This window comes from Microcebus murinus, chromosome 4 (assembly GCF_040939455.1).
Source record: "Microcebus murinus isolate Inina chromosome 4, M.murinus_Inina_mat1.0, whole genome shotgun sequence".
Lineage (NCBI taxonomy): Eukaryota > Metazoa > Chordata > Mammalia > Primates > Cheirogaleidae > Microcebus > Microcebus murinus.
The window spans coordinates 17,256,776-17,284,065 of record NC_134107.1 but is presented as its reverse complement, the minus strand read 5'-3'; the positions used below and the strand labels follow the sequence as shown (position 1 = coordinate 17,284,065).

General features: G+C 51.7%; 1 protein-coding gene across 1 annotated transcript; it reads right to left on the bottom strand.

The window, feature by feature from the left end:
* Positions 1-11,198: 11,198 nt before the first annotated feature.
* Positions 11,199-13,596, bottom strand: APLNR (apelin receptor). The gene has a single exon (XM_012749972.2). It carries the CDS (start codon positions 13,341-13,343, stop codon positions 12,201-12,203), a length of 1,143 nt encoding a protein of 380 aa, XP_012605426.1. The 5' UTR covers positions 13,344-13,596; the 3' UTR covers positions 11,199-12,200.
* Between the last annotated feature and the right edge of the window lie 13,694 nt (positions 13,597-27,290).

The window sequence follows — 27,290 nt, the reverse complement described above, 5'->3', positions numbered from 1 at the left end:
GGCTTTGATCTCGACAACCTCGCATTTTCAGGGGCTTAAAGAAACAACTTCCTGTTTCTTTTTTAACTACATTCGTTTTAAAGGGGACTCTACATTTTTAGTACAAAAAGCCTAATCATGCTATGATCTCTGAGCTGGCGATCACACTCTGTGAAAATAGGCCCAATGGACCACAAAGAACCACGGTTGAGTCACAACTGTGCACCGCAGGGCGACTTTCCCAAATCCAGGCACCATGGTCTGAGGAAGCCAACAGACGCATGGCCAGCATTTGCCACGTCTGTGGCACCCACCATTTTTTAAAGCAGTTCACTATGTTTGGGGGTCTTCCCACCCTCTCGTTACCACCTTCCAAGTCAGAAGCTGGAATTCGCTTTCCTGGACTCCTCTGCCACTAGTGTCAGCACGTGACCTGGGTCCACCTTCCATTGTGCATAAGACTTCACTTGCAAAAAGAACTGCCTGGGGATCCAGGAGCTGCTGCCTGTTTTCTAGCTGAGGAGGGAGAGTAGCAGAGAATCTTCAAGGTCTCAGAGGCAGCAGCAATGGAAATTCTAGGGGTCCAGTCCCAGGCAGAACTTCATGGTGCAAGCAGAGAACTCCCTACTAAGACTGCGTATTCAAGGATAACTCCTTCCTGCAGCCCAATTCTCCAGAGAGTCTATGAGCTCCCTAATAGCCTTTAACAAATTCATTTTCTGCATAAGTAACTAGGTGAGGTTCTGTTGTTTGCATCCACAATGCATGAAGAATGCAAATTTCATGCTGCCAGCCTAGCAAAGCCAAACCTGGTCAGACTGAACATACCTCACAGCAATACCTGACCACCCCCCTACACAGACACACAGCTAGACTGGGTCTCCTGGGCTGGGAACACTCTGAGTAGAAAATAAATATGTGCTGAAATAAAACGAAGAGAGGCCATGAGAGTCCTTGTTCCCAGGTTGCATTTTGAGGTCTGAGACCCAGCACTGAGAAAGGGAAAGGACAGCTCCCACCCCAGATGCCAAATCAGTCTCTGCAGTGCAGTGGGCTGTCTTTGTGACTCAGAGCTGGCTCTGAAGATCATTTCTCTGAAGGAGTTTCCAGAATTGGTTGGAACAATGGCAGGATCATTAGAAAGAAGTCTGTCACCTCCCACAGAAGCGACTTTGAAGGACATATTTTTGAATTTGCGATTTTGGCGTGTTTGCTAAAACATCACTTCTATTATGGGGTGTCACAGAAAGTGCTGAGAGTCAGGAGAGCAGGTTAGCTCCAGCTCTGCCACCAACTTCCAATGTGTTTATCTCGCTTCTCTGGGCCTCAGTTTCCCTGTCTGTAAAATCAGAAGGTTGGTCTTCACTCCCCATTGCCTCTTGAAGGTTCTTTCTCCTACAAAAAAGCTGAAGACTTTGACTCCTAGGCCATTCAACCAGGGTGCCTGGGCGTGGGCGTGGCTGTACAGGTTGTGCACGTAGGCTGTGTCCTGCACAAGAATGCCCACCTGAGAGGTGAGTAAAATCCGGCCCACATCCCCTCACAAGCTGAGCATTCCGGGAGGACCTGCTTCTGCCAGGGGAAGGATATTCTTTCCTAATTTGCACAAAGGTATCATATGGGTTTCATGCCCTTGCCCTCCTCTTCATGACATTATTCTACCCCTCTTAGTCACCCTCCCTCCTGCACTGCAGACCTTACCTCCTGGTTGCCATCATGTTCACCGCCTTCTTCCTGCAAATGTCAGCACCTGCATGTGCAACTCAACCAGCAACCTGGTCTCATTCTTTGATGTCCTCCACCCCAACAATCCTTTTCCTCGCTCCATTGCAGCCACCCACTCAGCAGCCACCCCCTAGACCATGACCTTGCCAGAAATATCCATTTTTAAATCCTTCCCTTTGACCTCCACTCCCAATCCTTCCGTCTCACTTGTTCCAGCTCCCCACCACAAACAGATTTCTTGCCCTATATCTTGACCTCTACCCCACTGATCCAGCAACACGTCCACCCTCCAGAAGCCACCTCCTGTCTTTGCTGCCTTCCTCCCATCAATTAGATTCCATCGTCCTTCTTTATCATTATTCCAGAAAATAACCCCAGGGCCCTGGAGTCTGTCTCCTCTGTCGCAGCCACCTTGCAAAACTCCAGCATCTGCCGAGCACCTTGTCTGCACCTGTGCCATGGCAGCTAAGCGCTGCCAGGGACAATCACACAACCCACTTAAGTGATTTCACTTTAAATTCATGGGCCCAAATCTCAAGTGGAGAATCGGCCCTGGAGGCTTCCCTAGGAACTTTGCTTTTTCATTTCCCAGGATAAAACTTTCTTCCTTCAAAACTTTCTAGACTTCTTTCCCTACCTCATGCTCAGCAGATGACCTCATCTTATAAATCACTTAGAAATTGGAAGTCACAAAGCCAGCACTGCCTTATCTTCCCACCGCCAAAGTCTACCAACCTATCTGCTTCTTGACCCACCCTCTCCTGTGTCCTTCCTAATGCACAGAGAGGTTGCTCTCTCTTCCTAACAAAGGCTGGTCCTTCCACGTGTGCCCTGGCTCCCATCCGCTCCGTCCTGCTAGAAAACTGTCCTCCTCCAATTGCCTCTTCTCCATGGAAGCATTATCCTCTTCGTAGCCTGTTCCTGCTCCCAACCCTCACTCACAGTGCCAGTCTTTCTTGGAGCATCACTTGCACACACACGTGCCCACATCCTTCTCTAGCCATTGCCCATTTATTTGCTTATCTCTCCAATCCTCCTGTCCACTCTTCAGCGCCCTGCGTCTGTCTTCTGCCAACAAAACCCACTGTAACTATCCCAGTCCATGCCCCCAAGGACCTCTGTGTCACAAAATCCAGCAGACAGTTTTCTGGTTTCCTCTTGTCTGACCTCTCAGTGGCATTCTTCTTAGTCCATCTCTCTGATGCTCAGAGACTACCCCTAGTCCAGATCTCTGTTCAGAATGCACATCACGCCACCTTCTTGACGTCTTTGTTCGGATGTCTCATTAACATCTCAGGTATGATGTGATGGGAACAGAACTCTTCATCTCTCTCTCTCTCTCTCTCTCTCTCTCTCTCTCTCTCTCTCTCTCTCTCTCTTTCTCTTTCACACACACACACACACACATGCCCCTAAGCTACTCTTCCTCCATCCTCTTCCAAGTTACTCAAGTCAGAAAGTTTAGATAATTCTCTCTCTCTCACCCCCTCACCCACCCACTCACCCTCACCCAGGCCATCAGAAGTCCTAGTCACTCGACATCAAAAATAATAGCTCAAACCTGCCTCTCCTCTCCGTTTCTATGGACACCACCCTAATACTACACACCTTCATTCCTCATCTTGGTCTCTGAAGTCGCCTCCTAGCTGGTCTCCCTGGGTCTCCCCACTCGTCTTCAGTTCGTTCTCTATGCAGCTGCCTGAGGGATAATTTTAAATGCAAACTGGATCATGTCACTCTTCTGATGGCCTCTCATTGCATGAAAAATAAAGTCACAGTTCCTCCACAGCCTTCAAAGTCCTATGTGACCTGGCCCCTGCCTGTCTTTCTGTGTCTACATCCCCAGAGAAGCTGAGGCTCACGCAGACTACTAAGATCATGAATTTTTCAATTTAAAAAATGTATATGCAGTATATTATTTCTGATCTTTTTTTCCAACAAACCTCTAACCAGATTAATTTTATATGCAAACTTCTGTCAAGTTTTTCTAGTTTTGTTTTGTTGTTACCACCAAGTTAAAAATATTTTAAATACAAGAAGAATTACCAGCCACCACATTCCCAGAGTTGAGCATTCCCTGCTTCCTTGCACCATCTTCTTAAATGCCAAGCTCCTCCAAGCCTGCTGTCATGGAAAAGAGTTCCTCAAGTCACTTTTCTTTGTAACAGAAGAGGCAAAAACGGAGGAATGGAAGAAAATTAAAATGTATCGATTACTTCTTATGTGCCAGAGACCCTGGCAAACAACACCCTGTGTAACCTTAAAAACAGTCCTTTGGGAAATCTACTTTTGTCATTCCCTTTGACAGATGAGTGTTGTACCCCCAGATCTTTGCTCTTCTGAAAGTGGTCCATGGACCAACAGCATCCACCCTTGCTGGAGAGCTTTCTGAAACAAGATGCTAAGAACACTCCCTGGATCTATTGAACCAGAGTGTATGTTTTGACAACATCCCCCGGTGATTCTTCTGCACACAAAACTGTGGGAAGCGATGGTCTCGCTCACACAGCCAACTGAGAGCGAATTAGGATTTAAATTAGGTCTGTCGGCTTACTGGAATGGACAGCCGAGACATCCATTGTCTTGCAGCATCATGGATATGAAGACAAGTTAGGTCGTCACTAACACAAGTTGGACACATCGACACCACGTCTGATTGCCTGTCTACTCCGACGAGTATCCCCATCACAGCCACTGACAGTATAGAGAGGAGGCAGCTTGATGACATGAAAAGCAAACAGGCCTGGGATTCAAGAGAACCAAACAGGCCAACTCGGACACTACTTAGCAGTATCCAAGCGTCCCAGGGCCTCGCCTTCTTCACCAGTGCAGTGGGAGGGGTGGTGGGAGCAATCCTCCCAGGCCAGTGATACCATTTTTTGTTTCTTTGTTTGTTTTTTAATTTTTTTTATTTCAGCATATTATGAGGGTACAAATTTTAAGGTTTCAAATAATGCCCTCTCCCTCCCCCCATCGCCCCACAAGTCTGAGTTTCCAGCGTGACCATCTTCCCCCCAGATGGTGCACATCTCACTCATCATGATACCATGTTTTCACGCTGGCATGTTGGGCGTCCCGCACTCCTGATGCAGTCAGAGTAAAAGCCACTTCCTACTCCAGCCTGCCATGTCTACCTTCAGTCTGTCCCTTTGGCAATTACTGTGTTATTCTTCCAAACATAAAAACAGCTTGTTATTAGCACAGTCGATGATCACCCCCATCCAGGGCCCCCGAAACCCACCCACCCCTAGTACAGAGCTAGCAGCAGCTGGATCCTGAGGATACTCAGGGACTTCCAGGCTTCCGGAAACCAACTAACAGCCATAATGGCGTGTTCCTGCTCCAAAGGGCAAGGGTCGCATCCTATATCTTCAATGCTGGCATGTTAGGATGACAATTCTCAGACTCTGGGTTGCTGCTGTCCCTGCTACCAAAGTCCTTTCTCTGCCAAAGAGAACTGGCCCAGCCCACCTAGAGTGAGGCCTGAGCCCCTCTTACCATCAGAGGCTGCTTCATGCCCATGACACAGGAAGATCTCCTGACCTTGTGGACATATTCCAGATCCAGAATAAAGACTGCCAAATCCTCTGGCATGCCCTTAAACCTGGCCCAGATTTTCTCAGGGACAGGAAGAGAAATTTTCCCTGACTATTTTTATAAAGGGGGAAGTCCAAAATTTTATTTTCAATCAGTACATCTCCATCATCACGAGAGAGTCCTTCTCCATGAACGGTGGATGCCCAGACATGGATGCAAGAACCTGTTTGACTCAGTGCTGGCTCCAGCTGGCTCAGTGAGAATGTCCCCAGGAAGCCACCCAGCCTTGTACACCATCTTCCAGCCAAAGAGACTTGAAGACATTGTTTCTTACATGAACAGGTCACTGCAAAGCCATACTTTCTGAAATTCTACTCAGAAGAATATCAGAATTCCCCCCAGAACATGTTCCAGCTTGTCCTTTGCTCTGGCTCTGTGTTCCCAAGGGGCAGCTCTTAAAGAGTCAGGATAGTTGGTTTAATTGGGTCAGTGGTTAGTAACCTTAGTACTTCTCAATCCCAGTGTGTGTCTGTTCTGACAACAGTCTTTACATCATCTTTCTGGGCTCTTTAAAAAGCAATCGACCTGTTTGCTGTAAACACAAACCAGTTTTTCTCACCTTTCTTCCTGCACTTTCTTTATCCAGTCGTTCAATTATTTAAGCAAACATCCTCTGAGCACCTGCCACATTCCAGACACTGGGAATACAAAGATGCGTAAACACAGCCCCTACTCTAGAGGAGCTGCCCACGGAGCAGAAGAGATGGGTGAGGACACAGAGCTGTGACAGAGCTGCCCAACCCAATCAGGGCTCTTCTAGAGACCTGTGTCCAGTGTTCAGGGGAAGTACCTGGGTGCTGGCTGGGTGGGGCACTTCAAGCAGGCTTGGGGAATCCATTTCTGATTATCCACCATCCACGTAAGAAGCAGCTTCAAGCAGACAAGAGATGGGCCACACAGATATTGAAGCACAGAACAATATTGGGTGAGATGCCCATTGAGCACAAATGTTCCTTTGTCTCGTGTCCCTGGGTTTCCAGTTATTCAGGCAAGAAAATGCGCCCTAGGTTGGCTTTGGAGGCGGGAGACGGCAAACACCCAAGCCCTGGTGGAGTCGAGGGTGAATCCGTGCTTTCAGCCGGTGCGTCAGCGCTGTCTTGGGCTCCCCCTGGGGTGCAGACTGGGAGATGGGTCTTTGCCTCCTCGGCGCCCTGTACTGTCCCTGCAGTGAAGCTTATTGCACTTCATTATCGGTCGCTAAACTCCAAAAGAGTAGGAATTACCTGCGTGTAATGCATTGCTCTCTCCTCACCTAGCATGTGCCTGGTATTTGGAAACAAAAAAGATATTTATTTAAAAAGTACACGGAACAAAATACTGGGCCAGACTTCAGTGGTGTAGGGCATAAGTGAGGTTCATCCATTGTGACAAGGGTGTCTTGCTAACCATGGAAGGTGCTCACAGGGAAGGAAACTGGCTGTGGAAAATATGAGGAGACTCTGTACTAGAACAGCAATCTTTCTGTAAATCTAAAATTCTTCTGAAATAAAAGATTGATTAACAAAGATTGGGATGGCATCAGCACCTCTGTGCCCCTCCCCTGCAGGTAGGAGGTCATCTCTGATCTCTCCCCACTGGCTCTGCGGATCTTCAGTGAGAGACCTTCTCTCCTTTCTCAGCCTGGGGTCGTGGATACGCTCTTGCCTGGCAGCGAGAAGCCTGAGTTCTAGCCCCACCTCTGCTGCCATCCACTGTGTGGCCATGTGTAACTCATTCCCCGGCCCCCATGGGCCTCAGTTTACCCATCCAATCAATGAGAAAGTAAGACTAGAAGGCTCTTCAAGTCGCTCCTTGAAGGCAGGGTTGGTGTCTGGTTCACAGCAGTATCCCCAGCTGCTAAGACAGTCCCAGGCACACGGGAGACACTGAATAAAAGCTCATTGAATGAATAAATAAAATGACATAGCTCTAATACTCTAACTATAAATTGAAACTTCTAGAGTCAGCCCAATGTCCCAGAGTCTCCTCTCTTGTGCACTTGATTGTAAGCTCCCTGAGTGACATCTCTGTGTCTGTCTCCAGTATTGCTTGTGGTGACTTTAGAAGCATCTGGGCAATGGTTGAGAAGAGCTGCACCTGCTGGACCAGGTCCTGCCAGCTTTCAACTCTCTGGAGTACAGGCAAAGTGGTACCTGCTGAGACGGGGGTGCACCACATCTACAGCCTGTCAGTCACACTGGGTGTCATCCTGGCTTCTGGGAGCTTGTGGGGGGCGGTCTTCCCAAAGGATCCATCTGCCCCTCATTAGCACCATTCTGCAAGCCAGGACTCCCAGCCCCTAGTTAGGAAACCCTGGCAGACAACGTGGGGGAAGACAGCTCCAGCTCAGGGAGAGGAGAAACTGGAAGTCACCAAGAACAAAAGCCCTGCCCACTCAACTGTCTAGAGACCCCGATTTCGGGCCCAGCCCCGAATGTTCTCAGCGTCGTCGTAGTGAGACCTGGGCAAGTTCTCCTCTGTCCCCCTGGCCGGCCCGCCTCCCAGAGTGAGGATAGATAAAAACAAGGATCAGTGCCCCTCCCAGTTCCTCAGAGAGGCTGTGCTCTCTGGGCACCTCCTCTGCCCAGAACATTATCTTCCCCACTCACACTCACACGCCTCACTTCAGAGCGCAGGCGCCAGGCAGGCTCTAGGGCCTCCCTGACGCCCGCCCAGACTCATGCCACTGTCTGCACTATAGGCCCTCAGGATACCCCACGCGTCCCCTATCGGAACTCGCCACCCTCGGCTGGGATCGCTCAAGTGACTGTGTCTTGCTCAGCACTTGGTCCCACGTAGAGCATGGTGCTTGGCACATAAGCAGTAAATAAGGTCTGTGGAACAGACAAATGAGTGAATAGTTGAAGAAATGTGTGGGCAAGGCAGTTATTAAGTGCTCTATAATCTTATAATATTTGGATAACTTACCTCAAACTTCCCAGGAGAAGCGGTGAGTTTTTTTAAAAAGCAGCTGTAAAAATAATTTAAAAATAACAGTAATAGCCCCAATCGCTTGTTGTTACAGTTGTAAATTCCTGAAAGGCTTTCCCTGGTATGCTGCAAAAGAGGGAAAACAGGAGCAGATTCCCTGTCCTCAGTCTCCCTCCCAGCCCCCGTTCCTTCTTCCCACCTATGTCCTCACTCTCGCTGTCCCTCTGTCTCTAGGTCTCCCCCGTCTCTCTGTGTCTGTCTCTTTCACAGTCTGTCTCTGTTTCTCTCCTCACTCTTTCTCTTCATTACTGTCTCTCTTTTTTGCTGTCTCTCCCTTTCCCAGTCTCTTTCCCTCTGTCTCTCTCTGTTTCTTTCTCTACCATCTCTCAGTCTCTGTCTCTATCTCTCTCTCTCACTATCTCTGCCTCTGTCTCCCTCTCTTCCCTCTCTCTGTCCCTGTCTGTCTCCTCCTCACCCTCCCTCTCTCTCTCTCTCTTGTGTATTTTCCACCATCCTCTCCAATCCCTCTCCCACCCCGTCCCCCCTCGTGGAGCACTGTCCATGTGTGCCAGCACCTCGCAGATGAGATCTCACCTTCCTTCCCAGCCACCCGGCACTGCCTCACTTGTGCTCTGGGGTAAATGTCACCACGCCATGGTCAAGAGGGTGGGCTTTGGGCTTTGGAGTGGGACAGATTTGTCTGGTTCCAAGACCAGCTCCTCCACCTGCTGGTTCTGTGACCTTGGTCAAGGGCCTGACTAATTTCTCTGGGCCTCAGCATCCTTATCAGAAAAATGAGGTGACAACACCCATCTCAGAGGACGACTGCAAGGATGAAATGGGACAATGTTTGGGAAATGCTTTGCACAGTGGTAGAATGTCACAGACGTGAGCTCTCTCGTTCTGCTGTGCTGGTTGCCCTTGTGTCGTCTGCAAACAGAAGACCCAGGGATCTTCACTGAAGATGCTGAGAACCTCTGGACTAAATGTCGCCCCTGAGGCTCATGCCGGCCCTTTCTTCCCCCTAACAGAGGAGCACCCAGAGCCCAGCTGTCTCTGGCTCTGACCCTCCCTCTCGTCTTCTGTGCCCACTTTAACTTGAGCAGAATCCATCTGGATGGAGATTCTCTAAGCCTGGCCTTCCCCAGAAATCATCAGAGGAAATTTTAGTAATTGTGAACATCTGGGGTGATCCAGGAAATTCTGATCCCATAGGTCTGGGAGACACCCAGGAGTGGGAATTTCTAAACCATCCAGAGGGGCTGTGATTGGAAAACAGGGATTAAATCTTCTGGTCCAAAGTGGTGGATTCTCAGTGATACTAACTGAATAAATGAATGAATGAATGAGTCGATGAGGGATGGTAAATAAATAAAGGGATAAATGAATGAAGTGAGTGGATGACAGGTCTACCTCCAGGGGAAGATGTGGTGGTGTTTTTCCCCAGACCTGTGCTCTGGACTCCAAAACCTGTGCCCGTGTGTTCTGTGGCTTTTCAGAGCACAACGTGTAGCCACCGCTGTTCCTTTATTTCCTTTTCCTCTCTGCACCTAACTCCCATCCCTCCCTTTCCTCTCCTTGGTGCCTATTTTCGGCACCTTCTGGCCACCCCCCTTGGTGTGCAGTTTCCCCTCCACACCCTCCTCCCAGCTCCCACACCCCCCCCCCCACGGCTCACCCTCACCCTGCTCACCCCACCACCTAGGGAAACGCTTGCAAACTGAGGAATCTTTCCTTATCCCAAGACACTTTTGCAAGAAGAGGCTTTGGACACGACCGTTACACACAACAGTTTTATTGGATGAACCGCAGTGACTAACAGGGCTGGGAAATAGCACAGGCATCCCGCAGAAGGGGCTTGGGGAGGTGAGGAAGGTCACAGCTGACAGTGTCCTCTGCCTCCTGTCCCGGACCACCGATGAGTTCCAGGCAGGAAGTCTCTGCAGGCCACGCAGAGACCCTCTCCCCTTCTAGAAGCCTCCTCCAGCCTTGACTGGAGGCTCGGCGGGCAGCCCTGAGTGGAGGAAGTGACTGTGGAGGATGCTGGCCTGACACGGAGACTGGGCTGAGAGCAGCCCTCTCCCCTCTGCTCGTCCCTCTGCCGCAGAGCTGGCTCCGTCCCAGGAGGACAAAGATGTCTATTTACATCAAGCTGGGCTCTTCCTGACTCCATCACTCACGTCTCGTCCTTCATCTCCAGAGTCCTCCAAGAACAAAACCCGGAATACACACCCTCACCCCAGCCCACAAAGGCCCCCCATGGATGTCATCCTTGAGGTCTCTCTTGCGGTGTGGACATCATGCTGTCAGCCCCTCCACGGCCGATCCAGGCTCTGTTCTCAGCACCCCCCCCAGCAGAAGCCAAAAGGTCCAATCCTGAGGGTGAGGAGAGAAAAAACCCGCCCCGTGCCTGCCACCCCATGGCAAGCAAGTGGTCTCCATAGGAAGAGGGCCATTGACCCCGGAACAACAGAGGGTGATGAGGAAATGCCCACAAACTCCCAGCAAAGCGGGAGGCATGGGAAACGGGCCTGGGAGGGGGTGGTACTTAGCCAGCCTCTTCCCTCCTGGGGCTAGAGAAGGAACAGGGACCCAGTTCAGTAAGACGGCCCCAAGCATGGGTGCCAGCTGTTTTGGGGAGCGATCTCCCTGCGGGGAGCCCGACACAGACATAGACTTCTCTCTTAAGGCACGGACCAGCCGTCGGAGCCCCCCAATACCAGTGGGGGTGGATTCTGTGTTGCTTCAGAGCGTCCCGTCTCCCCGCAAGGGTAATGTGCGCAGAGCAGACGAGGTGCAGACAGGAGAGGAAGGGGTTCATCCTCGCGACCTGGCCCCCTGCTCGTCCACCTAGGCACACTCACGTGCGCACAGACAAGAAGCAAGCATCCCACCCCGACCACAGCGAGTCCTGGCACTGAGCCTCACCAGTGCCTGGGAAAATCAGCAGGGATGGTGGGGTGAGACGGGGGGGGGGGGGGGGGGGCAGGAAAGACCTTCCTACGCAGCTCTGCAGGGGCTCCGAGGGACAGTGTGGGCAGGGGAGCCAAGTCGCCTCCAGACCAAGTGCAGACACCTTCGTGTCCCCTTTTCCTCTCACGCCCCTCCCCAGCTCCCCATTCACATAATGAAACCCAGGAGCCCGACAGTTCATCAGCCCCGTGGCCTTCCGACTCCCACAGCAAGTAGCGGAAGAACGAACCGATCTGAGGATGAGGAAATTTGGAGGCAGCACATCTAGTTGGCATCACAGAGGGGCTGCAGGAAGGGGGGCTCTCTTCGGGGATCATGCCAGCCCCAGTGGTTGAAGTCACAAGGAACCGATCCAATTTTAGGGAAAGTACTGGAGCGCCAGGCCGGGGACTGGAGTGCTAATTCTCAGCTGAGGCCAGCCCACGCCCACTCCAGCCCTTCTCCGCCTCCCACTCAGAAAACAGGATGAAGAACAGGGTTAGTCTCTGCAAGCGTCAGGATCCTTAACCCTCAGGGGCCCCTCAGAATAGGGGGCAGACGGGGAGGGGGAGCCACGAGAGGGGCAGCCGAGGGGACGCAGTGAGAGGGCGCCCGAGCCAGAAGGTCGGATCAGGAGCGACAGTGGCAGGGAGAGAGGGAAAACTAAAAGGGAAGGAGAGAGAAAAGAGGACTGGAGATCTAAGAAAGGGTAGAGGGGAACAAACTTTTATTGAGTCAGGACTCACCCACCTCAACATTTTAGGGTCAATATGACTTTCCCCCATTTTATACCAATGGAGAAACTGAGGCTCGGCGAGGTTAAGAGACTTATGCAAGCTCAGTTCTGCAGGGTTGAGTCTCTTTCCACTAAACCACAATCCTCAGAGACAGAATAAAGGGCTAAGAGGAGGTCGGGGCTGGGCGGGGGCGGGGAAGGGGTGCCGTGCGGGGCGGAAGGTGCAGCCACACTACCTGATCTCCAGAGCAAGGGCCGAGGCTGGGGGCCCGGGGCGCCAGGCTTCTCCCCGATGCCAGCCCTAGTCGACCACCAGGGTCTCCTGGCTGTAGGGGATGGATTTCTCGTGCTCCTGCTCCCCGCCCTTTCCCATGTTGGGGCCGGGCCCCTGGCTGTGCCCCGAAGAGTAGCTGGCCGACTTCTCCCCACTGCTGCTGTGGGGGGAGCCCCCGCACCGGGTCTGGCCCCAGCAGAGCACGGAGGTGCAGGCCTGGCGGAAGCGGGGGTCGAAGAAGGCGTAGAGGAAGGGGTTGAGGCAGCTGTTGACGTAGCTGATGCAGGTGCAGTAGGGGAAGACGTTCATGAGGAAGAGGTCGAAGTCGCAGGGCCAGTGCAGCAGGCTGCCCAGCATGTAGAGCGTCTTCACCAGGTGGTAGGGCATCCAGCACAGGGCGAAGGTCACCACCAGCACCACGATGATGCTGAGCAGCCGGCGCCGCTTCCGCAGGCCCTCGATGCGCTCCTTGCGGAAGTGGCCGGCGATGGTCTGGGCGATGAAGAAGTAGCAGGTCAGCATGATGGTGAAGGGCACCACAAAGCCCACGGCGGTGGACGAGACCCCCAGGCCCACCTCCCAGGCCCACTCTGAGCTGGAGGTCGCCACCATGGAGTAGTCCATGTAGCACTGCACCTTGGTGCTGTTCTCCAGGTCCCCGGTGGAGCGGAACACCATGACGGGCATGGCCAGGAGGGCGGCCAGCACCCACAGCACCGCGGTGGCCACGGCCCCGCTGACCCGCAGCCTCAGCCGCGCGTTGGCCACGGGCCTCACGATGGCCAGGTAGCGGTCGAAGCTGAGGCCCGTGAGGCAGAAGACGCTGGCGTACATGTTGACGAAGATGAGATAGCTGCTGAGCTTGCACGAGAAGGTCCCGAAGGGCCAGTCGTAGTCCCGGTAGGTGTAGGTGGCCCACAGGGGCAAGGTCACAACGAAGGTCAGGTCGGCCACCGCCAGGCTGGCGATGAAGATGTCAGCCGAGCGCCTCTTCTCCCGGCTGCTCCGAAACACAGTCCAGAGCACCAGACCGTTGCCCGTGGTGCCCAGGAGGAAGACCAAGATGTAGATGGCGGGGATGAGGGCCCCCGAGGACTTCCAGTCCGTGTACTCACACTCAGACTGGTTGTCCGCCCCGTAGTAGTTGTCGAAATCGCCACCTTCCTCCATGCTGCGGAGTGAAGACGGGCAGCGGGCCCCGGGGGTACCGGCTCCGTGGCTCTGTCACCAAGTCCGCAAGCACCTTGAGCTTCTGGCTTGAGCCTCCGAGGGTGAGAAGGTCTGACGGTGCCCAGAGCCCTTCCCAGCAGGCAGGAGGGGCTGCCTCTGGGCTCTCCAGATCCCCGAGGATGCCTCTCTCCTGCACACTCTGCTCCTGCCTTGCCCCAGTCTCAGCTAAGACACTTCCTTGCACCCTCCTGAGTCCCTGTCTCCTCCTTGGCTAGTCACTCCCTCCTCCTCCTCCTCCCACCTCCAGACCAGCCCCTCTCTGGTGAGTCTTAAGATCTTTAAGTCACAGCCCACTTTTTTTTTCTTGTCACTGGGCAAGTGGACCAAATTGACCCCTGCCGTGCTGGGCAGAACGTTATCTGGGGTTTGCAAGCCTGCTCTCCTCTGCCCTGCCTCCTGCCCCTGGCTGCCGCCCACCTTCACCCCAGCCTCTGTCCCTTGGCTTCCCCTCCCCAGCCCTCCCCAGCCTGCTGCTCTCACCCCCTCCCATCCCATCTAAACGGGACACATTATGCAGATTGACATCCAGCCTGAGCTGGAGCCAGGGCTGGTAGGGAGCAAGAAGGGTGTGAGATTTCACAGGGTGGTCTGAGCATCTGGCAGGCCCTCCCGGCCCCTCCACCCCTGCACCCCCAGCCCCCACCCAGACCAGGCTGCACACTGGGACACTCTTCCCACTCTCCCTCTCCCTTTATCTTGCTCTCCCCCTTGGCTGCGACACTCCCTCTGACACAAGTAGAGGGCGATTTCTCTAGAATTCATACGCTGTTGGCAGATTGCAGTTTCCAGGTGGCATAGCAAGTTTTAAAAGGCTGAAGACAGACACGGAATAAAAGAAACCCAGGACAAAATGAGCTCTAATCAAGTCATTAAATCTCCGGGGAAACTGAAGCCCAACAAGGTAAATGCCTTGCCCACGGTCATAGGGTGAATTTGGTTATGGCTGCTTGTTTGCTTTTTTTCTTCTCCAAGCATTCATGTAGCACAGTGCCTGGCATGTCCTAGGTGATCCCTAAACGGCTGTTGAGTGAGTAAGTGCAAGGATGAATTAGGGAATGGGTGAGAAGAAAAGTCCATAGATAGAGGAATGAGAGTATGAATTACGACGTGGCGAGAACGCAGACACACTGCAGTCCCCAGGTCCTCACTGCCCTCCATGGACCGGGAGGTCTCTGTGAGGCCACAGGGGCCAGGAAGTTGAGATGGAGGAGGAGGCTGCCATGGGCACAGTCCCTTTGTTCCATCTGCTCACTTCTCCAGGACCTCTAGACAGGAAGAAGAGAAGGATGCACAAGGCAAAACAAACAAACAAAAGAAATGTGCACCCTTTCCACCACCCCCAATGGTGGGGAGGCCGCCTAAGTTGGGCAAGAGTGAGCTGGAGCAAAGGCAGGAGACAAATCCCTGCCACATCCAGGCAAAGGGCCCCCACGCTGGAATCCACTGTCTGGAAGGAGAGTTGCTCAGAAAATCTTCTGCAGGGATCTTAAAGCAGGGGCTCCAAACCCAAATACCTGTGAAAGCCAGGCCAAGGGTGTACATGAGTGAAACAGCCAGCGTGGGACCAGGGGAGGCGGAGGCTGTGCCAACCGCCGTGAGCACATTCATCCAAAGGCCACGTGCTCAGCTCCAGTCTCTGCCTGCCCTGCAGAAATGGGGGCCCAGCATTACCGTGCCGTGGGGTTTCTCCAAGATAATTTTAAATTCTAGATTTCTATTTTTAAAAATTTCAGATTTATAAATTTGGGGAATTAACTTCATTTTCAAGCCAAAAAAAAAAAAAGAAAAAGCATAGAACGGGACAAGTAAAACACATCCTCGGGCCCCCAGTGGGTGTTCTTTGAACAGGAGCTCGCCAAGAACAGAATGTGGGAGAAGAGAAGGCATGGGCCAGAAGGAAGGAATGTAAAATACAAGCTGGAGAAAGTGCTGGGATGCACCGGGGAGATGCAGGGGAGAAGGCTGGGGAGAGAGATTAGAAAGAACCTAAGAGCCTTTGGTGACCTTTCCTTGAAGGCAACGTGGAGCATGTCTGTTTCACATGAGGGTTACATATCACCACTCACTACGTACCAGGCTTCCTTCTAAACATTTTGTACATTCTGTGTATATTTATGTTCTCTTTTAATCATCAAACAGCATGAGGAGGTAGGTGCAGATCAGGAAACCAAAGCATGGGGAGGTGAAGTAACCTGGCCAAGATCACCCAGCTAATCATGGTCAGAGCCAGAATTTGAATCAAAGCTGTCTTGAGCCCATGGACTAAACCACTATGCCCCCAAAGAAAAAGCCCCAATTCTTTTTAAATTGGGGAGTTTGTCGTCTGTTAAGAATTATAGAAATGTAGGGCAATGTTAGGATACCTGTAATTTACTTTAAAATGAGCACTCCTTCTGGTGAGATTAACAGTAGATTGACGATTTAGAGACACTCCTCACTATTTATTAGACAGGATGTAAGAACCCTGCCGGGCAGTAGCAGGGTAGCTAACTTAGGGTTAGCACCATGGACTTGATCCAGAAACTGCCCTGGGTCTGGCCACTGCCAAAGAGAATTCCTGGTTGCTGGTGCCAGCTAGAGAAGCAACAGGACCCTGCCTCTGTAATCCTAGCTGTCTGGGAAACAGTGGTCAGAACACTTAGTAGGACCCAGATCTGGGCTTCATCGACCCCACAGTATACAGGGTAGGACCTGCCCGGGGCCTGCTTGCTCCTGCACGTCTGTCTAATGGAAGTTCTGTGCAGGTGGCAGAACAGCTTTCGTTATGATCAGATGGAAATGGTTAACCTTCAGCCATGCCAGACTTCTCCAGCGTAGGCTACCTTTACCTACCAGAAGGACCTAGAGGTTGTGCAGGGACCAGTTTGGCCCAGGGCAGGTCACAGGAGATGGCTCTGTCATGAATAAACATTACTGCTCAGGACACTCTGGGATAAAGACCAGGTTTGAGACCCATAGTGAGCCCAGTTCTTCCGTGGTTCTCCCAGAAAGATGCAAGCACCCATGCCCTTTGTGGCTAGAAATACAGAGGAAGAGGAGCAAGTGAGCTTGGAGTGTCCCTAAATTCAGGTGCCCATCTCCCTCCCACCAGTTGTTCCCACTTGGATCCAGATAGGAGCCTGGAGACCCTGTGGGAGAGGACAGGATCCACATCTGTAATCCTCTGGCCTCCAGCTCTCTGCCCCAGAGGGACAGTTAATCTCACCAGAGGAACCAGACTCACTGGAAGAGGAGGGAATTGGGGGGTCTGGGCTGGGAGGCCACACTGGGAGGGCCAGGATGGGTGGAGTGTTGATAAGATCAGACCTCCAGCCAAGAGCCAGCTGGAGCCAGATGGCCTGAGTGCCCCCAACAATGCAGCCCAAAATGAGCAGAATCGCCAGCTTCACTCCTCACCCCCCCCATCTGATCTGTCCCTGTCACACATTGCGCCATCCCTGACAGAAGATGAAAGATGAGTAAATAAGACCAGTAGCTGAAGGCTGACCTCATGCGACTGAAGGCCCAGGAGTTACCCATGTACCAGACATAGAAGAGACGTGGGACAGATACCTGTGTTTCACTTCTGTACCCCCTCGCCTGGGCACCTGGCAAATGTCTGTTGAATTAAAGCAACCGAAATGCCCTCAGGAGAAGGAAGGCAAAGACTTGGGTCTTTCCCCTAGGGCTGCGCTAGGGCATTAACAAGGGCACCTTTTTCCTCAACTGATCCAGAATGATCTGAGCCATCTGGCAAACCGGCAGCTGAGGCAGGTCTGTTAGCCAGGCTGCCCGGAGCTGGCCTGCCCTGGAGAGGCCCGAGCAGGTTTCCTGGCAGACTTCTCACTCTCCTGGGTGATTTCTTCAGAGTACTGTGGTGAGACTCAGATGAATGGCTCCTGGCAGAGAAGCACCCCAGACCTGACACAGCATCCTTTGAGGAGAGCCCAGACTGCTGGGAGACCTCTGGAGTCAGTGGTTCAATAGCCCTCACCCACCCCTCCCGCAGGGTTATTCCTGCTGAGGAAGCAAAGACTGGCTTGGCCCTGTGCCCGTGGATGAGTGTGGCTGTGTGCATGGTGTGAGTGCAAGTTTTGTGCATGTTGTGAAGCCACTTGGGTGTGAAGCTTGAACATGTTTGTGAGCAAACTGGACTTGTGTGTGCACAGGGATATGACTGTGCGTTGGATGCACACATTCATGCAGGTAGAAGAGTGTGCTCGCTTGTGTGTGCATGGGGTATGAGTGTGCATTGGGTGCACACATGCATGTAGAAAAGTGTGCTTGCTTGTGTGGGCATGGGATATGAGTGTGCATTAAGTGCATGCAGAAAAGTGTGCTTGCTTGTGTGTGCATGGGGTACAAGTGTGCATTAGGTGCACACATTCATGCACGTAGAAGAGTGCACCTGCTTGTGTAGAGTGGGGTATGAATATGTGTTGGGTGCAAGTATTCACCCAATGAGTGTATATTGGGCGAGTAGAACAGTGTCCTTGCTTGTGTGTAGTGAGGCCTAAATGTGCATTGGGTGCATGCATTCGTGCATGTGGAAGAGTGTGCTTGCTCGTGTGTAGTAGGGTATAAATGTGCATTGGGTGCATGCATTCGTGCATGTGGAAGAGTGTGTTCACTTGTGTGTAGTGGGATATGAGTGTGCACTGGGTGAAAACATTCACCCAACAAGTGTACGTAGGGTATGTAGAAGACTGTGCTTGCTTATGTCTAGTAGGATCAGGGATCTGGATAAACATCCTGCTTGGCGGACAGGAAGGTATGGTTAATTGGATCTCTCTAAGAGTTTGGGATGAGGGGAGAAAAGCTGAACCCCTCTGCTGGGTCCTAGCCCAAGACTCTGCCAGAGCTCTGGGCTGGGGACATCAAAGTGGAAGTGCTGTCTTTCCCTGCCCTTCCTGACTTCTCACCTCCTCCCTCCAAGCCCTCTGCTCCAGCCCCCTCACTTCACAGGTCTGCTTTGAACTCCACAGCTTGGGAACTCACCCAGGGCAACAGGGCCTTTTTCTCTCCTTCTCAAGAGGCAGCCACAGCTGTGTTCCTAACAGCTGGAGGTGTTATCTGAGGGGCAGGGGAGGGGAGGGCAGGGAAACAGGCGGGGATGCAACTGGGCCGCCCAGGCCACTCTGGAGCTCTGCACCCCCCACACTCTAGGCCCACGTGAGCATGCACACACACACACACACACACACACACACACACACACACACACTACTTTAGCAGCTTATCTGACCAAAAACAAATGGCCAGCTGCCTTCTGGCAATTAAGACCAAACCCCCCTCAGCAACTCCTCCCGCCCCACCATTTGGCACCATTTCAAACTCCCAGAACTCCCCGGGCCCTGGGACAGCAAATGCAGGAAAGCCCACTCACTGGCCCAGGACCCTGGACTGTGAGTTCCAATCCCATCTTGGCTACTGATCTGTTCACTCAGCAAATATTTACTGAGCAGCTACTATGTGCCAGACTCTGTTTGAGGCACTGGGCATACAGTGTGAACAATTTAGATCATGTCCCCAGTCTCCTGCACTTACGCTGTTAATGTGGGACAGAAACAGGACACGAATGATAAATAAGTGCAATGAGCTCATAGAGGGATAAGCAAAGAAAGAAACGTTGGGTAATGATGCGAGTAACTGGTGTTTGTAGACACTGTAGACTGGGGTGGCCTCTTGGGGATCACTGGCATTCTGGCTGAAGCCAAGGGACTAGCTTGCTGTCCCTGGGGAAGCTTTGTCCCGTTTCTGAGCCTCAGTTTTCCTGTCCGTACATGAGGACATTGGGCCAGCAGGGTCTGGCTTTCTATGATTCTCGGCATTGTGGCAGTGGCTCCCAGAAGTGGACGGAGAAGTGGGTTCCTGGCTAACGAGGTCAAAAGTGGAGGCAAGTTGACCCTGCCAGAGACAGATGGCAGGATCTGGTGAGAATCCGTTCTCCCTGCGCTGGCACCACGCCCGTCTGATGGGTTACGTGTTCGACTGTGGGCAACAGGGGTCTGGAGCCCTTTCCGTATCCCCACCCCCTTCCCCAGCACTACCGGCCCACCCCCATCACTGATCCCAGCCCCCCATACGCAGAGTGGCCTCTAGAAAATGCACGGGGTCCACGGGACCCCACTTTCTACAACCTCAGAAACAATCAGGACTTTCTTAGGACAACCCAGAAGGGGGGGTGGGGAATGGGTGCCTAGAACAGGAAAGACCCCTAAAAGTCACTTAGCCCGTTGCCTCCCAAGCTGAGGTCCCCTAGAAGATAGCAAAGGGGGAGAGGCAGTAGCTTAGGGCCACATCAGCATTTCATAAAATCTTTTGGAAATGGCATGCTCCCCTCGCCCCATAACAAGATAACCCTGTCCAGGTGTCAAGCGCCAGCATCTCGGACTTAGACTTTAACAAGTTGACATGGTGACTGTGGCTACTCCAAGTGGTTCAGCACGCCTTTGATGAATAAAAACTGAGACGATGAATTCATTGCGATTCAATCAGTGGGCTGGGTAAGATAATCAGAATCCTTCCCAAAGAAAAGACTCACAGTGGGAAGAGAACAGGGACGCAAACGGGTGGCCTTTGGTGGGGAATGTGGCTGCTGATCTATTCTGTGCACCTGACCTTACTGCTGAGGAAAGCGCGGCGAGTGAGCAAAAGGGTCCCCCGCAGGTGTCCCTGTGTGGCCCTGGGTCTCCCCCAGCCCCCACCCCCCACCCCAAAGAGCTGGAGCAGAGGAAGCCTTTGTGCGGTTGTGGGAAGGGGCTTGGGCAGGAGGCAGCGCGGACAGGAAGCCCAGCAGAGGCAGGAAGGAGGTCAGGAAGAGGCTGACGGGACTGTCCCAGCTCACGCCCAGCCCTGCCAACCTTCAGGAGAGCAAGGCGGAGTTTCTAAAAATATTTACAGTGAGTCTAAATTAATGAGGTACTCCATGAGCGCTGACAATGGGAGGATGTCGGGCCAGGCCCTCCAGGGGAGAAGACCAAGGCAATCAGCACAGAAGCTGTGCAAGGGCAGCGGGGGCTTGGGGCAGGCCAGCCGTGCACAGCTGAAGGAGGAAATCAAGCCGTCCACCTTGGGGCCGGAGCAGGCACTGGACACCGCGGTGCCCCATCACCCTGCCTGGAGAAGGGAAAACATCCTGGACTCCTGCATCTGCAATGAGCATCTTCAACCCAGCTCCCCAACCCCATCCAGTGCAGAAATCTCCTCTACTGCCCCCAGTCTGAGAACCATCCAGGGGCCTCTTGAATACCTCTGTTCACAGGACACTCACTCCTGCCCCAAGCAGCCCATCTTCATTCCAGTCTGGGCATCCCTGCTCCCTCCATAGTGTCACCTTCAGTAGAGCAGAGTGGTTTGGAGCAGAGGGGCTGGAGCCAGGTGCCCCCCACTTACAAATCACATTGACAGGGGCAAGGAGCCCAGTCATTTCAAGCCTCAGTTTTCTCATCTGTAAAATGGGAGTCTAATTAGAGTAGCTACCTCTCAAGCTGGTATTAGTATTCGACAAGAGAGCGTAGGTAAAGGACCCAGCATGCAAAGAATGCCACGCAGGCAGAGGGGTGTGGGCCAATATGCAGAGATGCAAAGGAAAGGGCTCAAAATGTCCTAGGACTAAAGTTAGATAAGGCCAGAGAAGTCAGCAAACTCCATGTCGTTGCTTGTAAGGAGATACAGAAAGGCTAGCCCTGCACTGCGGTGTTCGTTAGCCACTCGCCCTGCCTGGTTGTGGAGCACCGGAGATGTGGCCAGGAGGGTGGAGGTGAGCTGCAGGGGTGAAGTACACACTTGGCCTCAAAGACTCGGTATGAAAAAAAGCGTAATATATCTCATTAGTAATTTTTTATATTGATTGCATGTTGAAATGATAATATTTTGCATATATTGGGATAAATATGTTATTAAAGTGAAATTTACTTGTTTTGCTTCTTTTGCTTTTTTAATGTGGCTACTAGGAAAATTAAAATCATATTATGTGGCTTATGTTATGTTCCTACTGGACAGGGCTGAGCTGAAGACTCAGTTCTGAGCTTTAGGGCTCTCATCCGGAGGCATCTTTGAAGGCAGGTTGCAATGAGTAGGTTCATTAGAAATCAGATACAGCTTTCCAGACCAAAGGCTTGTGCCAAGGTGAGGACTCAGATTTAAATCTTCTGATCGCAGTGAGTTTGCCACAAGGCAAAATCGGAGAGAGATGTGCTTTCTGTCCTCCCTAAGCTAGAGCCTCATGGAAACACAACCACTAGCAATAGGTAAAGCTTACGGTATCCTAATAGGTAAAGTTTATTATCAGGCACTGTGTAAGCACACTTAGATGTTTTTTCCCAATGTAATTTTTCTTAAAAAATGTCATAAGATAATCTACACTATGATTCCCATTTTACAGATTGGTAAACCAAGGTTCAGAGAGTTATATATCACTGGTTCAGGATCATGTCATTTCTGAGCAACAGAGAGAGAGAGTCTTTGAGCCCTTCACTTTGCCTCTAGAAGCCCAAGAGCTCCACAGTCAGGGTGTTACTTCCCAGCTCAGGGGCCCTGCTTCTGCACCCAAATATGGCCTGAGCTGTTCACGAAGAGGACAGCAGAGAAGCCTTGTAGATGGAGCCTGCTCTCTCCTCCACCTGTCTGTCTGTCTGTCTGTCTGTCTGTCTGTCTGTCTGTCTGTCTGTCTGCTGGAGAGGGAGGCTGCGTGGAGAAAAACGCACATGGGCTCACAGCTACAATAATAAAAGGATAATCTGCAGGACCAGTATGCTTCTTGTTTATGCAACGTAGACACAGAGATCAAGCCATGAGTAACACCAATAAAAAGAGAGAGATCAAGCCATAATAACACCAATAAAAACAGTAGTTAATAATAATAATAGTAATGGCTAATATTTGAGTGCTGACTCCATGTTGACAGGCACTATTCTCGTCAAGGATGATGATTTTAAAAAAGTAAACTCTGGAGGCAAAAAAAAAAAAAAAAAAAATGCCTTGTTTCACAAATCCTGGCTCTGCTCCTGTCCCGAGCCTCAGTGTTGTCAACTGTGAAATGGAGCTGACAGCACACAGCAGCCGTCAGAATTGTGTGGGCACTACACATGAGGACTCCGGTCCGAGCCTGGCACGAAGGCTCAGTAGTAAGCACTGCCTGTTACTGTGATCCCATTGAATCCTCACGACAGCCTGGGGGTAGAGAGGGTCAGTAATGGTGAGTGGGAATATTAGATGTTGCCTTAGACAACAAGAAACTTGTCTGGGTCCGTTTCCAAGAATCGCAGGTGGTAGTCAAACCTGGGGGTGCGGATTGTTCTGGGATCTGAGATCTTAACCTCCACGGAAGACAGTTCAGGATCTTGAACAATTTGTAAAGTCCTATTTTCTTTTTCCTTGTTCTGCTTTTTTAATGATACTTCCCATCTTAGTTTCTTGAGGTGTGGAAAGTGCCTGTTCTGCCTGCCCAGGCTTCGGCAGCCGCGGGTGGAACCGCCCACGGCTCCGTGTGACCACAGACAGGCAGCTGCCCACCCCCAGGTGCTGCCAGGCTCAGCCGACGAGTTACCCGTCAGTCCCAGCGCACCACGGGTGCCACAGGTACCCAGTGGCAGCCTACCCTTGCCAGGAAGGCAGACGCTGGGGCTACAGCATGTCCCGCTCTGGGGACTCGTCAGTCTGTGGGAGAGTCTGGGGAGGTGGAAAGCAGCCCTGGACAGGGTGACCCTGCCGGGAGCACAGGCTGCTTCCTGGGCCCACTCTGTCCTCAGCTGTGCCGCCCACGGCTCCGTGCTGCTGACCTCTGCTGGAGACCAGCTGCCATCAGCCCCGACCTGCCCCGTGTCCCAGGCCCGGCTCCCAGCCCTGCCTACGTAGGGGACCCAGGGCCCGCAGGCTGAGCCCCCGGAGGGCCCAGCTAAGCCCGCCCGGCCTCTCTCCTTCTTCCAGGCCTCGGTGGCATCTGGAATTGCCAACCCCAGAATCCCACCGCTTTGAGGCTGGAAGGGCCCCCAGCAAAGGGGCTTTCCTGAGCAGGGCCTGACCCGGCACAGGCCCCCAGGTAGCCTGGAGCATGGGGTCTCAGCCCCTCCACCCAGCTCAGTGTTTCCAGCTACGGATTCTCTCCTGAAACGTGGTTACACTGCACTGTGATAATACAATATCATATTATGACACTGATTTAGGAAAAGAAATGTTCTTGTCTTATTGTTTTCTCTTTGGGTGGTGCAGTAGTAAAACCGAGAGAGGTTGAATCATCTTCAATATTATTCATGACTCTTCCTCAAGCATGTCATTCTGTCCATATAACACATGGAAGGGAAAACGTAACTCTGGTTTATTAAGGAAAATTATGGACTCAATAGAGACTAAGCCTTTTTTTTTTTTTTAGTAAACTGACAATTGATAAGGAAAATTTACTAGTGAAGTCCCTGGAGGCAAGAATCTCATGGTTGAGCATCTAGCGCCACCGTGTGGTTGATCATGGGACAGTGGCCCCAGCCTCTGCTCATTTCTTCACCACGCCTTAAGACTTATTTACTGAGCATTTATGCGCCCTTTCACCTCGGTTCCTTTTCCAAGCCCCTTATCTGGACTTTTTACCACGATGAACTTTGCACTGAAATCTCTTTCCATACATCCACTAATTTTATCATGGAAAAAAGAGTGCGCACAATCAACACACTCTTAACGCAGTTGAGTTGGCCCAAGCAAGAAGGTGACTATGGAGATATTCTTTATCCGTGACCCCCTCCAAGCTATTCTAGTCTTAGCGCTGGGACCCTGAGGGTCACCTAGAGATTTAATTAATGATGTCTGTTAAAATGTGCGTGTGCTTTTTCTTTTTCTCTCTGGGAATCCATTTTCCTGTTTCTTAAGCACCAGCCGCTCTGATAAGACAGGTGAACATTACCACAAATGGGGGGTGCAGATGTCGGGAGGTGCGAAGATTTGGATTTGAGACAGTGGCTGTTCTGATGGGGGAGGGGGGGTGACCAGGGAGACAGAGGGTGGCAGGCCTGAAGTTTGGAGAGAATGGAGAAGGTACAGAGTAGTTTTGGAAGTGACAGGAGGGTCACTGAGAACATTGCAGCCCGACTTTGCCTCACACTCTGGCTCTCCACGCCCGTTTCTGCCTTCGGTCCTCCATGCAGTTCCGAAGGGCTTCCCGAACATAAGCGCTCACTGAGGCAGGGGGTCGAGGGAGATGGCTGCCAGGCCAATGAGGAACGGACAGCGTCACTCAGACCTGGAGAAGAGCAGCAGAGAAGTTCAAAAGAGAGGAGCCAGTCGGCACGGAAGGGCAGAGGAGAGGGGACTCCAGCTCCAGCCTGGACATTGCTGAACCAGTGGTCACCCAGCAGCAGGGCCGGCTTCATGGGCCTGCCACCTGGGCAGCTGCCGGCAGTGGCCCCTTGCCGGGCTTAGTGTTCTGCTGCCGCAGTCTTGAGATTCTTAATACGTTTTAAACAAGGGGCTGCACATTTTTATTTTTCACTGGGCCTCACAAATAATGTAACCTGCCCTGCCCTATAAAAAAAAAAAACACTCACCTGTCCAGAGCACGGCCAGGAGCAAGGAGCAAAAATGGCTTCTGTACAGTTGGGGGAAAAGTCCTAAACAGAGGGACTGTGGTGGTGGTTTTATTGTTCAAAGGCATTTACGGCTGCCCCTAGGGAGAGGGGATCATGCTTCCTCACCCCTGCGGCACCTGGCGTGGCCAGGTGGTTTGCTTTAGCAGAGGAGGTGCCTCACTCCTGAGCAGAGGCTGTAAGCCCCTGCATGTGGCTTGCCGTGTTTTGTTTTCCCTCTGTTATGAAACCAGTAATGCCCCACATAGAGGCTTCCCTATCAGCCAGGATCCGGTAGCGACGCTGCAGAGCTGCTACAGCTGAGCTGAGGTGGAAATGTACCGTGAGTAAGAGACAAATGTTGTTGCATTAGAAGCCACTGCAATTCAAGGGTTATTTGTGCCTGCAGCCTAATCTAACGTATCCCGACTATTAATAACACAGAATGGCCTCATTTCCTAGGACCACATCAACTTAAAATCAGCAAATTATGAAGTCCTAAGGGGCTTCTTCTCCAACCTCTAGGACCTGGCTTTACACATAATATGGACTTGTTAAATTCATAGTAGGGAACACCTGCTTCCTCTGAATAATATCCAAACTTCTTCATTCATATTCACAACCCTCCAGACCAATCTTCACAGCTTTATCTCCTGCTACCCCAAAAGTCATTTGTTCATTTATTCATTCATTCACTCCTTTTTTTTTATTTTGAGATGGGATCTCGCTATGTTGCCCAGTCTGGTCTCAAACTCCTGGCTTCAAGCAATTCTCCCACCTTGGCCTCCCCAAGTGCCGGGCTTACAGGCGTGAGCCAGCATGCCCAGCCCCATTCACTCTTTTATCCAACATAGACTGGTGCCTGCTCTGTCACAGGGGGGTGTTGGGTGCAGAAATGTTTACACAGGCGTGGTCTCCCTGCCCAGGTGATTCTCAGAGTCCCCAGACTCTGGTCATGCCATTTCTCTCTGCCAAGAGCATTGCTCTGACCCCTCTGCCTGCTTTAGCTGCTCACCATCCCTCTAGACACAACTCAAATCCTGCCTCCTTCTAACCCACTCGTCACCCCACTTGCTCCAAGCACCCTCTCCTTCCTCTCAACTCCTCCACCAGTCGTTTTCTTATCAATTACTTGCCTATTAGTTACATCCTGCCTGATGGCCTCTCTCCTGTTGTGTTTTGAGGAGATATGTAAATCTCATTATTAAAATAATTATATTTTTATCTTATGTCATTAAATAGGCCCATGGAAGCAGCACGTTCCTTAATGCAAACTGAATTAATCATGTAATTAAAGCCACATCTAGTGGCCTTATTTATATTTCAAGCCTTATTTACATTCAACCAATTTTGACTCAGAGAAATAGAAATGTCCTGTGGTTCAACCTCACAGTTGTACTGTGGAAAGTAACCTGTTGGCTTTGGAGGCCTCTCCCTGGCTTGGGTTTCAAGGAAAGAACCCCACACAGCCTGTCCTTGCAGGGGTGCACCTCGCTGCCTCCACCCCACAGGCCCAGCGTCCCCCAAACTCTCATCCCTCAGAGAAAGTGTTGGCAGGATCGGCAGGAATTCAGGGGAAAGAACTGATCCCAGAGCATCAGCTCCTGTCAACCTCCTGACCAAGTCTGTCGCTCTCATTCTGCACCAGGAAAGCTTCCAAAGACCTGGCAGAAAGGAAAGAGAAAACCAAAAATGGGGAAAGTAGTATTAGTTGAGCATCTGCTGTGGTCAGGCCCTCGGGCCAAGTGTTGTGTGTACAAATGCTCGTTTGATCCTGCAGGACGATCTTAAAAAGTGAGTGCGCCTCATTTTTCCAGAGAAGGAAAACGGGCTTCAAGACTCGACGTGCCGTGCTCAAGGTCACTCGGCAGCAAGAGCCAGTGTCCCCTTGCCTGTGGTATTCATGCAGCTGACTGTAAAGTTTTCCGGAGGTGAAAGAAACAGAAAAGACAGAGAGTGAGAGAGAGTGGGGCCAGACAACATGGTTTTATTGAGAGCTCCCGGGCAAGGTTCGAAGGTCCCAAGAGAGGGAGGGCCCAAGAAGTCGCATCTGTTTGGAGGGGGCTGGGGCTTTTATACTGTTTGAGGTGGACTGGGGACTTTTGGTGGGAAGAGCTGGGGATTTTCCACTGAGACCTTCAGCAGTTATTGAGAAATAGGAGGGGCTGTCGATATTTGCAGAATCCAGGAGCTGAAAACTTTCTTATCTGGGTAGACATCGAGGTGTTGTTGTTTTCAGTGGGGCCTGGCAGTTGTCTTTAGCGGGTCTGGTCTCTTGAGCCTTTTTTTTTTTATCTAGGGAGGGGAGGGGAACCCACCACCAGCCTTACACCAACTAATTCTGGTCTGGTTTTGC

Coding starts and splice junctions, on each gene's coding strand:
- APLNR (XM_012749972.2), bottom strand. CDS start 13,343: ATGGAGGAAGGTGGCGATTTCGACAACTACTACGGGGCGGACAACCAG.